Raw genomic sequence first — 12,500 nt, forward strand, 5'->3', positions numbered from 1 at the left:
CTCGCTGCCAGTTAGGTCACTCCAAAAGGAAAGAATCTGATTAGGCTGATTTTGGCGCTGACCCTCGCTCACGTTGCGTTCTGTTAGGACAGACTGTCAGTGCCCTAAACTGCTCACAGTGGCTTTAACGGTCACCACCAAGAGAAGCAGAATCGGCGCGGGACAACGTACGTAACCTAGCAACAGTAAGCAGAAATACGAAGCGCTCTGAACGAGGTTGCGGACCCAAATGCGTTTCCTTCTATGTGTCACTGATACTTTTATCTTGTTTTTTTGTGTTTTTCTCTTTTTATATTTAAAACTTTTATCTGTTCACTTTGAGGTGACGAGCTGTCCTCTGAGTCTAAACGTGAAAGAAGCTACATGAAATACGTTTCCAAAGGCTCAGCGTGTCCTCGTTTATACAACAGGTCACAGAGTTTGATCTCGTGATGTTTCCTCCTTTAAAAAGTCGCCTCTCTCAACCTTACCTAACGCTGCAGCACAATGGCGCTCGCTGTTACATCAGACAGCCTTGAAAACAGGATTATTCTTCCACATCGTGTCGTTGTGTAAAAAAAGGAACAGGACAGATTGTTCAGTCAGAAGAAGAGCGGCTGATCAGTGCAGCAGCTTACACCACACGGAGGTCGTGAAGGTCAAACAGGAGCTAATTATACACAGGGTCACCCGGAGGTCAAGGTCATGCACTGACACACACTCCATGCAGAGTGTTAATTACACAGCAGGTCAACTGTAGTGATTAATTAACCGTAAGACATCTCACACACACACACACACACATGAACATCGACTCTTCAGAGAATTCATTAACGCTCATTTCTCCTGCTGAACGTCGATCGGTTAACATGGACGCCGTTAATCAAGGTCAACGTGACAAAAGTTAAACAAGCTGTGAAAGAAATAGAAAAATGAATGAAGTGACAACTCTCTGTGCACAGAGGAGGACCTGTTCAACGACTACAGCTCCCATGAGGCTTTGATGGCGGGATAATGGCGGTTCAGTGATTCATGTAGCCCCCGTTGTCCCAACAACAGGACCTGCCGTAGATCTGTAAAGTCAGCTGCTGAGCGAAGCTGCATGACACGATTGCAACCGTATTAGTGCAAGTTTGACAAGCGGGGCGCATCCAAAAACTTTTGTGGAGGGTGGGGGCGCCCAACTTATGCAGGGGTGTCATCATGAAGTTTGTGTGCACAGTATGATGTGATCTTAAGTTTTCTTTACTTCATGGGTCAAAAAAACAAAAAATAAAAGCATTAAAAACAAATAAAAACTAAAGTCCCAGATTATTCTAAGCTCAGTGTGTTGGCAGGACTCCGGACCAGGTTCAGAGGAGGTCATTGTTCCATTACTAAACAAAGGTTCGGTCTGGATTTCAGGCTGCAGACTTTCAGCTTTGACTCGTGTAGGCGATGCCGCCGCCTCTGCACCGTTTATTTCCACATCATCGGCTCGTGAGAGAAAAACGGAGAACTCACCCTCTTGATGTCTTTGCCGAAGGTCTCGCTGAAGCTGGAGCCGAGGATCTCGAACGTGACCTGAGAGTTTGAGCCGCTGTCCTTGAAGTCCATCGTACCTGTGAGACCTGTGATGTTCCCCTGAAAGGAAAACCAGAAGTCCTCATTTACATGGCTCACTTATATTTGATGCACTTTGGTTTGATCCAAAGAGAACACGACTTTAGCGTCAGAGTTTCTCTGTAAAACCTTTTAATATAAAAAAAATACTTTTCCAACCTAAACAACGATACTCCCTTCATCTTAAAGACAGAATGTTCAACATGTTCCACATAAATAAATCATAAAGTCTGTCCTGTGTAAATGTGTCTCTGAGTCATGACTGTCTACAATGAGGGAGAAGCTCGAGTCCCGCTGGCTGTGTTGTTGTCAGAGCCGTGTTTACATGGACGGGACGGCCGGCTCCTCCCCTTGTGTATAAAAGCTGTTTTAGTCAAGAACTAGAGAGAAGAAGAAGAACATACTCACTGATTATTTGGATGTTAGTAAGAGTTTTTAGATCACGCTCATTCTGTGTCAGTTTACATGAAATGTGAATCTACGAGCTAACTAAAGAGCGCTAACATTAGCATGCTAACACAACAATGTGAAGCTACGAGCTAACTAAAGAGCGCTAACATTAGCATGCTAACACAACAATGTGAAGCTACGAGCTAACTAAAGAGCGCTAACATTAGCATGCTAACACAACAATGTGAAGCTACGAGCTAACTAAAGAGCGCTAACATTAGCATGCTAACACAACAATGTGAAGCTACGAGCTAACTAAAGAGCGCTAACATTAGCATGCTAACACAACAATGTGAAGCTACGAGCTAACTAAAGAGCGCTAACATTAGCATGCTAACACAACAATGCAGGACACAAGTGATGAGAAGCTACGAGCTAACTAAAGAGCGCTAACATTAGCATGCTAACACAACAATGCAGGACACAGCTGATGTGAAGCTACGAGCTAACTAAAGAGCGCTAACATTAGCATGCTAACACAACAATGCAGGACACAGCTGATGTGAAGCTACGAGCTAACTAAAGAGCGCTAACATTAGCATGCTAACACAACAATGCAGGACACAGCTGATGTGAAGCTACGAGCTAACTAAAGAGCGCTAACATTAGCATGCTAACACAACAATGGAGGACACAGAGCTGTAATGACCAATCACAAATCATCAGCAGGTTGTTGTGTGTGCTCAGAAAAAAAACTGCAGGGACCCTTCTAGATAAAAGTTGATATGAAGGCGGGGTGTATTATGTGACCTTTAAAGCATAAATGAGTCTCGTTTCACTCCAGGTGAGGGGAGACAAGGTGGCACTAACTACAGAGCTCCTCTCTGATTGGTCCACACAGCAGGTAATGGTGAACTGAAGGTGAAAACGGCGCCGGACGGTCACTGCTGAGGAGAGCCTCTTCCATGTTAGGATTTGTTTCTCCTGCGTTTGTCTGCAGATCATCTTTGTCTCCCTCAAACAAACGATGCGTTTCCTGTAACGGCTTGGCATGAATAAACTCTTTTCATTGGAGGAACGTCCTGCATGCGAGTCGGATGGAGTGAAGATCAGAAAACGATAAACGTCGAGAAAATGTGGAATAAAGGAGAAGAAACAGCTTCATCACATTCTGCTGTTTTTTCCGCTCTGACCTTTGGAGCCGCCGCCGCCCCCTCTGGATGTTTAATACCAGGCGGTATCCCATGATGCTTTGGGAGCTGCTAAACTGGCTGATGTTGATGCCAGAGTGAAAACCCCAGAGAGACGCGAGGCGCACAGAAACCCCCGCGGAGGCCATTAGTACAGTAAAGACTATGATAAAGACGTACGTGTATTAATGTTCAGCATTATTAATTCATGATCAGAGACGCTCGCTCGCTCACCGGCTCCCTTGTTGATCTGATGCCGGCGTGTTTAGAGATGTATGACGCGTCGTAGCAAACATCATTACAGCCAGAGTGACGGAACTGAGCACGCTTCATGTGACTGCAGTAAAAGGCTGTTTGGAAATGTCGTTTCATGACTCGCTTCATGTTGGACATAAAAAGAGCAAACACACCTGTCAGCTGTAAAGGTTAGACTCAGCGTCACCTGGACGACTAAGTGTTTGATGAAGTGTCTTTAGGTCTGTGTGCAGCTTTCTACAAACTCACTGACGCATCCTGACCTCCTCTAGAAAATCAAACCCTGAATGTTTGGTGTTTGTAAGACAGAGCAGGTTTTAAACTCTGGTCTTTCAGTGTGACTTAAAGGTCACATAAAAAATAATAATAATATAAAATCTACTTCACCATGTTTCTCTAACTCTAAATAGCAGAAGGTTTAGAGTGCAAAGAGCATGCAGGCTGCAGGAAACCAACCTGTGAATAAGTTAACTCAACAACAACACCAGATGAATGTGTTGACCTGCTGAGAACTTTGTGTTCACATATTCTATAAAATCCTCTTCTCCATGTTCCTCTAACTCTAACATGTGTCTCTAGTCTGTCTACAAACCCCCCAATCATGAGAAAAGTCCATCCTCTCCGTCTTCTGCCTGCTCCACTTTTCAGAAAATGACTCAAACAGGCCATTTGGAGATTTTCCCTTCATGACATCACAAAGGGCAGTAGCCCCTCCCCCAGGTGGGTGACACTCCCACAGCTAGGTGTTTGTTCTGCCCTCTGAGTCTGCCTTCTCACCGTAAACAATAGGACATGGAGCGAGAAAGACCGAGTACACCCAAGCCCTTCCAGAGAGGGGGCGTGGTCAGACACAGCTCATTTACATATTTAAAGGTACAGACACAGAAACAGCCTGTTCTGAGCAGGACTGAAATAGAGGGGTTTATAGACATGATCAAATACAGGATCAGAGTGGATTTAGAACAAGAAACTTCACACACATGTTGAAGAGGAGCTCTGAGACTTATTTAAACTGAAGAGGAGGAGGATATGTGACCTTCTGAGTGCGAAAGCGAGTGGGAGGGGGGTTGGAGGTGTGTCTCTGGAGTGCGGAGGCTTCAGGATGGAGGAGGTGTGGCAAAACAGCAGTTTGTTTTGGTTTAATGCGAGAGCTCAAGGGCGACCTCTACTGGATCAAAGAGTTACACATTCGTCCTTTAAATGAAAACACACGGTTCATACCTTTAATGTTTGAGGTAGTATTGATGGGGTAGCGTGACTCCGGTACTTTTATTTACACTGACAAGTCAATACACGGAAGCAAAAGTAATATAAGCCGTCACTGTTGGAAGAAAAGATGGAGGAAGTAATTCACTGAGGAAAAATAAAGAACAATGAATTTCTGTACCCTGTCCATTTTTCACTCCTCTCACAAAGTCATTTTCCATCTCATCAACAAAATAGTCGGCGAGATTGCTGCTGGTGGAAATGTTCAAGTTCAAAGACACAAAAACAAAAAAAAAAGGTCATTTTACTCGCTGAGCGAGGAGTGCTGATGTACGGCTCTCCCTCGGCTGCAGGAAGAAAAACAACCCATATATAATTCAAACTGTAGGAACGACCTCCTGACACAGCCGAGAAGCTCGCCAAGAAGACAGGTTTATAGTCATCCATGTTTTATTTATTTTCATAACTTGGGTGATATTTTTCTATTGTTTGAGTCTCTGCTGTCTTTGTGTGGCTGCTGAACAAACTAAAAGAAAAGATAGTGATCTTACTATCTGATCATTAAGGAAACATGTTGAAGTGCTGGCTTCTCTGACAACAATGCAGCAGCCAGTATGTCCTCCTTCTAACTTTAGATTCTGCTCCTGAATGATCTGGATTTGTTTGGACCAGAGAAGGTAGGCGCTTTTAAGACACGCCCCCACACGGCCGTTTTGGACGCCCCTCGGTTTGTCAGATATGAGAGCAGTTATCAGGTCAACAGGTGTTGCAGCGATGGAAGCGGGCAAGAGAAGTGGTTCAGATAGAAGTGATTGTACCCGACCTAAAAAGCCTCTGCATGTTTCTAATAAGCTCCACGAGCAGAAACGTGCTCAAACTAGGATCAATATTGGAGATGCTTTTGAAAAATGGAGAGAGGTTAGAACACAGAAAGGTTTACAGACCCATGCAGAGCTGGATAAACACTGAAGCTTCAGAGTCCACCACATGGTGACCTGTGTGAGCATGGACTCTAGAGAGGGGGGGGGGGGGACAGCTCTCTATGATGATTAGAATTTAGACTGCAGTACCCATTTTAACCACTAGGGGGCAGAGTTACATACTGCTCCTTTAAGATCAGGAAACAGTTGAGAGTTATTTGGAGTTAAGAATAAAGAGTGACAGCGTGACGATGAGACGGGCGGTCGTTCTCTTATTTAGACGCACATCACACGTGATTCATGTTTCATTCATCTCCTGCTCACTGACACAAAGACGCCCTTTATTCTTTTATTTATCCAGATTGTAAAACCAGTTCATGTTTGATGTTCTCCTCCATCTTCAAAGGTTTTTTAAATCAAATCTTTAACAGGAAGCAAAACACGTACACCACCGTGCTCGGCGTACGATTCTCTGTTCAAACGCCGCAGACGAGATCAAGGCGACTGAATCAACTAACAAGCAATCCCATCACGCTGTTAATAAGTTCGACAGCCTTGAAAACATTCTCATTAGACAATCCGGCACACTGAACTAACGCCATATTGAATCTTGATTTCAAACTAAGAGAGCCTCATTAGGATTTATTTCTGTGGAAAATGAAAACAAAACACAACTCTAATTATATCTGGAATACAAATGACACATTTTTAAAACCATGAATAGATAATGACTCAGAGATTACAAAGTGAACCTCTGAGTGAGCAAACCATCAGAAAGGCTGCAGAGCATGTGGCCCTGAACGCACCACGAGACCAAAGGGGAACTGTTTTCACTCTCAGTACCTTCTGGATGGTCTCCAGCATGGACCAGCCGCCGTTCCACGGTTTGGTCGACTTCCTGATGCAGTTGAGGCTCGCCATGCTGTGCCACTTCCTGTCCTCCAGCTTCCTGTAGAAGGCGTTGGCGAGCATGAGCACGCTGTCGTACAGGTAGAGGCTGGACACCTGGAGAGAGGAGGGGAGAGAAAGGAAAAGAGTGAGGAGGGGAGAGAAAGGAAAAGAGTGAGGAGGGGAGAGAAAGGAAAAGAGTGAGGAGGGGAGAGAAAGGAAAAGAGTGAGGAGGGGAGAGAAAGGAAAAGAGTGAGGAGGGGAGAGAAAGGAAAAGAGTGAGGAGGGGAGAGAAAGGAAAAGAGTGAGGAGGGGAGAGAAAGGAAAAGAGTGAGGAGGGGAGAGAAAGGAAAAGAGTGAGGAGGGGACCAGATGTCTCCAGATGTTGACGAGAACAGAACGAACCTCTGCGACGTTTCATCTTCAACTACGACCGTCCCTGAAGGCATCACCTCCACATACACATCAACACACACACACACACACACACTCACACACACACACACACACACACACACACACACACACTCACACACACACACACACACACACACACACACACACTCACACACACACACACACACACACACACACACACACACTCACACACACACACACACACACACACACTCACACAGACACACACACACACACACACACACACACACACACACACACGCACGCACACACACACACACACACACACGCACACACACACACACACACACACGCACACACACACACACACACACACACAGTGGTAGATATAAAGCACTGATGCTGTACTCATGTGGCAGACGGGGAAAAGAAAAACAGCCACGAGTAGAAATCTGCTAAATGTTTCTTTTTTCTGATCAAATGTGAATAAATCAGCGAGATCTGCGGCGACGTGTAAAACTCGTCCGCTGCCGGGACAAAGTGCAGACAGCAGCTGCATATCTGGTCAGAAAACGCAGATAAGGCCTGAAATGTGTCGTATTTATCTCAGATGTTGTTTCAGGCAGTCCTCCGCTCCGACGATGACACCGTGACATAAATCTGAGTGGAAGTGTTCGACAGTGTTTTGTGCTCAGAGCTCTTCTCTTTCTCCTGCAGACAAACACATTCAGAGCAAACAAAACACAACAAATTCAATCCTGCTCCTCGCTCTGAGAGGACAAACTGATATGAACAGACGAGTCGGCCGACAACACTAAAGAGCCTTTCAGAAAGGAGCGGTTACGTCTCGCTCGCCGGTCTTGCACGCTGTGCCGTAGCGCTCTGTGACGTCACCTCCAAACGGAGGGAAACATCAGATCACAACAAACGGTCTCACAGAACATCAGAAAGAGAACAAAGCAAGCTCAAGTCCATGTGTGTGTGTGTGTGTGTGTGTGTGTGTGTGTGAGTGTGTGTGTGTGTGTGTGTGTGTGTGTGTGTGTGTGTGTGTGTGTGTGTGTGTGTGTGTGTGTGTGTGTGTGTGTGTGTGTGTGTGTGTGTGTGTGTGTGTCTGTGTGTGTGTGTGTGTGTGTGTGTGTGTGTGTGTGTGTGTGTGTGTGTGTGTGTGTGTGTGTGTGTTTCATTCATGCAGAGGGGGGGGGGCTGACAGCGGAGGTCTGCTCTCCAGTCTCAGTTCCAGACCCTGTTGGGTCAAATATTGGACGTGGACCCTCGTTGGTTTGAACTTTACGTCTGAGTCGTTCCTCCCTCGTGAGTTTGTTCTCTTCGGTCTCTGGAGAAATCTTTTATGTGTAACTCTCATCTCCTCAGTTTAATAACGTTGTCTGGTTACCATGTTGTACTAACTACTTAATGAAGTCCTGAGGCCCGCCCCGCGCTTTAATCAGGACGCTCCTTGTGTTTGGATGATATTCACGACTCTGTGTGATCTAAATAATGACACAGAATCAGACTGCACCAATTATTCAAATTAAATAGAAAGAGGGCAAAGATGAGAAAACATGTTTCTAACCATCCTGAGCTCAACGTGTGATCTCTTCCTTTTATTCATTTTATTGATTTGAACCTTTTTATCTTTCTCTCCTTTAAATGTTTCCCTTCCTCTATTCATTTAACTGCTCTTAGTCTTTTTGAATTCCTCCTCCTCTTATCGTTTAACTCTTCATCTCTCTGTTGCTTTATTCATTTGACCAGTGTCCTGTTGATCTCTTCTTTTTATCTTCATTCTGTGTTTACAGCCTGTGATGTGATGTCGTCCCACTCTCCCTCACTTTTCATTTTCTTCTCTCCTGGTTGATTTTCAACTAATTTTCCTTCACTGTACTGAACTGCCTCTCACACCTGCCTGTTGAATCTTATTCCTGTTATTTGCATGTTTATAATTTTGCCCTCTCTGTTGATCTCTGAAGCTGAATAAGGACCTAACACGCGTCAGTCATCAAACCTCTGATCACCTGCAGACAAACCTCGCTCCACGTTGACGCTCATAAGAAGCTCACCTCCAGGTTCTGCAGGTACCCCTCCTGCGGGTCACACAGCAGAGACGAGATGCGGTGGTTCTGTCTCATGCAGCGGGTGCTGCTGTCCCTCCACAGGGGGAAGATCTGCCGGATCACCGTCATCCGCCCCAGTGCACTGTGGGTAAGCTCCAGGATCTCTGTGTCGCTGATTTCCTGCAGAGAGGAGGAAGAGGAGGGACTGAGTAAAACATTTTACATCTTTTTTTTTCATTTATTCTGATGTTGCATGTTACTGCTCTGTGTGCCGGCCTCTCCAAACGATCTGTAGGTCAACTTTCAGCAGAGTCTTGACATGTACAAGAACACCTGAACGCATCACCCCGCTCCTCTAAACACACCCCCGGCTCTCCGATACAGAATCACCTTCAAAATCCTCAAAGGTTCAGATCCTGAGGAGACCTGCTCACAGACTACAACCCGACCCCGGACCCTCAAGTTATCAGGTCTGTGAGCCGTACCCAGAAAGTCCGGAAAGGGGGGCCTTCAGGGACCTTCTCTCTGGAACAAATGACCTGCTGACCTCTTTATAAGTAAATTTCTGTTTATTTGTGTTGTGGACTTCCTGCGAGGACGAGGACTCTGATGTTGAATTCCTCAAAGGTGTTTTAAAGGTTTGATTGTTTGCTGTTTGCCCTGATTAAACCTCAACGCCCCCAAAATAAAGTCTCTGTCTTCTGCCACATTAATGAGGAGCTCTGATTGGTGACGGCGTCTCACAGACGGCGTCTTTAGTGACAACGCGTTTAATCGTTTTGACGCAGAGAAAGCCAATTACTCTCTGTGAGGCGTAATTATAGATAGCTTCAATTAAAGTCTAAAAACAGAGAAATAATCAGAGAATGTTAAGAGAATATAATTACAGCGCCCGACGTGACGCCGAGTCCCGGGCGATGACTCGCTGTGTTGAATGGAAGACGTCCACGTCGTTTCTCCTTCATATTCAGGTTCCTGCCAGCCAATTAAAAAGCAGCCGGGGGCCGGTAAACAAAGTCGCCGGGATTTTGCCGCTTTCTTTATCGGAGCGTTTTTTTATAAAAAACATGTCACATTAAAGTCAGGACAGGTTTTAAAGTCCGGCTTCTCTAATTGCATCCTGTGGGCCGTGTTTACTTTCTCGCCCGTTGATTGACGTCGTCGACAGGAAACAAACGCGTGGGCACCGTGTCCACGTCCGCCATCCTGCAGGAGACGCTGTGCTGCTTGATTGGGCAGCAAGTGTTTCTACTACACATGCACATGCACATATATACACATTTATAAAATAAGGGGAAAAATAAAATATGATAATAGAAAATAAAAAAAATAAAAAAACTTTAATTACAAAAACTGTCCGTATTAAATAGAAATAACCAGATGGAGCACATCGATGATTTGTTAATCACAAATATTCTGCCTGAGAACAGTTTCTGAGAAAACGTCACACGCGACCCTTTGACCTTTCTGAAGTATTCCTCAGTCTGAATCTCATTCCATTTCTCAAACTGAACAGCTGATCTCATGCACGCCCTCGTCAGCTGATTGCTTTCAAAGCATCCTATTGGCTGATGGCACTCCTGCCACCTTATTTAAGCTCCTCCAGGCCGCCTCCTCTTTTTACACTCTTTGACTTTCTGTGTGTCTTTTTTTAACTTCTCGTAATATCTCAGGAAGCAAGAACAGAGTTTGAGTTTGAAGACGATGAAATTGGTCCCTCACACTCAGATCTCTGTTTGAAGGGATTTCATTGTCAGCGAGACGTGTCTTCATGGAGCGTCTTTGTGCACTTCACTTCTTTCACCGGCCGTGTAGAGCGTCTCAAAGAGCTAATCTCTGAGTTTTTAGTCCTGAAACTCCCAGAGACGGGATATGAAGTCAGTATTTCTCTCACTCCAGGCGCTGTGCTTGAATAAATCTGAACCTTTCTTTAAACATTAATAATTCTAATTAGTCCCGACGGACCTTTTACTCTCTGAAACGCTCCGTTCTCTTTGTCTGCGCTCTTTGAGGTTTTGGAGAATTGAGACTTCATGAAGGTTAGATGAAACAGCAAAAAAAGAGAGGTGTGACTCCATGAGACACAAAGCAATGCAATCAATATTCAAAGTACTTTCTGCTCCTTTCTGCTGCGGCTGAAGAGGAGCACAAATGGATGTGAAATCACAAAGAGATGGTAATGACCTGCGCGTAGACCTGAGAGCAAATGGGAGCGGAGCCGGGGATCATGGGAATCACTGAAGAATCCGATAAGAGGTTTGGATGGGGGGTTATTTTGTGTGAATCCGCTCAGGGTGCGACGTTACTTCCAGCAGCAGGTAATGGGGTCTTTAAAGAAGATGAGATCCTGAACCGACGACGCTTAAAAGAGGACGGAGTGTACAATTTACTGCAGCTTGTAGTGAAGCGAAGACGCTGCACCTTAACTCTGCAGGTAATAGAAAATATGTGGAGGTGTTTGTCATAAACAGGCTGTTAGACTTTATATTACAGCCTGAGAGTCTGTGGAGGCTCATCGCAAACCAGGAAATAAAGCTGTTGGACTCTGCACCGGAGTGTCAGCCTCGACTTCACCTCCATCAGTCTGATGTTCCTCTAACACCTGAACAAACCTCCTGAAGTCTGAGCGTCATGTGTGAACACAAACAGCTGGATGTTTCTCCTCCAGACTCCTCGTATTTATTCTGCAGAAAGTCATGTCTTACTTCAGGAGACTGTAAGGTAATAAGGAGTAACTGTAAGGTAATAAGGAGTAACTGTAAGGTAATAAGGAGTAACTGTAAGGTAATAAGGAGTAACTGTAAGGTAATAAGGAGTAACTGTAAGGTAATAAGGAGTAACTGTAAGGTAGTAATGAGTAACTGTAATATTATTACTGGACTTTCATTAGTAATTCGTTACACTACTCCTTACTAGTAAAAGTAATATTATTACTGTAACGCGTTACTGCCCAACACTGTGTCTGACAGGTAAAGTCTCCAGCTGTGAGGTGCACGTGTAAACAGGTCAGGAGGATTAAAGGAGCACTCCTCCTGAAGTTATCTAGATATTTTCAGGAGTTCAGATGTGTGAACACTAAATCTCATTTTAATCGATGACATCATTCAGCTCTGTGTCAACACTCTGACTTTAAGATAAACACAAGGTGACACATTTCTACTTCTGATCCTCTTTACTTTAATCAACGAGATGACCTCACTCTTTGGACGTCTTTCACAGTTTTTCTCCGTCCACTCCCTTGCTGTCAGAGCTCGCCGCTCTCATTACCGGCGTGCAGCCTGACGAGTCGTTAGCCTGGAGTTTGTGTCTGATATGTGAGGACAGATAAACGGAGGACGGAGAAACAAAGCAGCGTGGATGCAGAGTGATGGTGAAACAGACACACCTGCAGAAGAAGCTGGAGACCATGTGACCCTCTCTCTCTTCTTCACAAAGCGTCTGATTTACATTTCAAAGAGGCGGCGAGGAGTCGTTTAATCTCCTCCTCTCACTCAACTTTTAAAGGATGCTTCTGTTTTAACATGAACCTCTTTTAAAATATACGACCTCCATTGATGAGCCGATGTGTCCTCTGATGAAGACGTCCTGAAGAGAAATGCGTTAACGGCCTTTGTGAAGCTTGTCTTTGGTCTCACGAG

At 45.0% G+C, this 12,500-nt stretch overlaps 1 protein-coding gene across 1 annotated transcript in view; it reads right to left on the reverse strand.

The window, feature by feature from the left end:
- The window catches only part of LOC132965682 (glutamate receptor ionotropic, delta-1-like), an 81,512-nt gene that overhangs the window by 62,379 nt on the left and 6,633 nt on the right, over nucleotides 1–12,500 (reverse strand). Inside the window, exons 3-5 of the mRNA XM_061033786.1 lie at nucleotides 8,869–9,042; nucleotides 6,386–6,547; nucleotides 1,483–1,602 (exon numbers count right to left, since the gene is read on the reverse strand). Of these exons, the coding sequence (XP_060889769.1) occupies nucleotides 1,483–1,602; nucleotides 6,386–6,547; nucleotides 8,869–9,042 (456 nt within the window). The remainder of the gene's footprint in view (nucleotides 1–1,482; nucleotides 1,603–6,385; nucleotides 6,548–8,868; nucleotides 9,043–12,500) is intronic.

This window comes from Labrus mixtus, unplaced genomic scaffold, assembly GCF_963584025.1.
Source record: "Labrus mixtus unplaced genomic scaffold, fLabMix1.1 SCAFFOLD_97, whole genome shotgun sequence".
Lineage (NCBI taxonomy): Eukaryota > Metazoa > Chordata > Actinopteri > Labriformes > Labridae > Labrus > Labrus mixtus.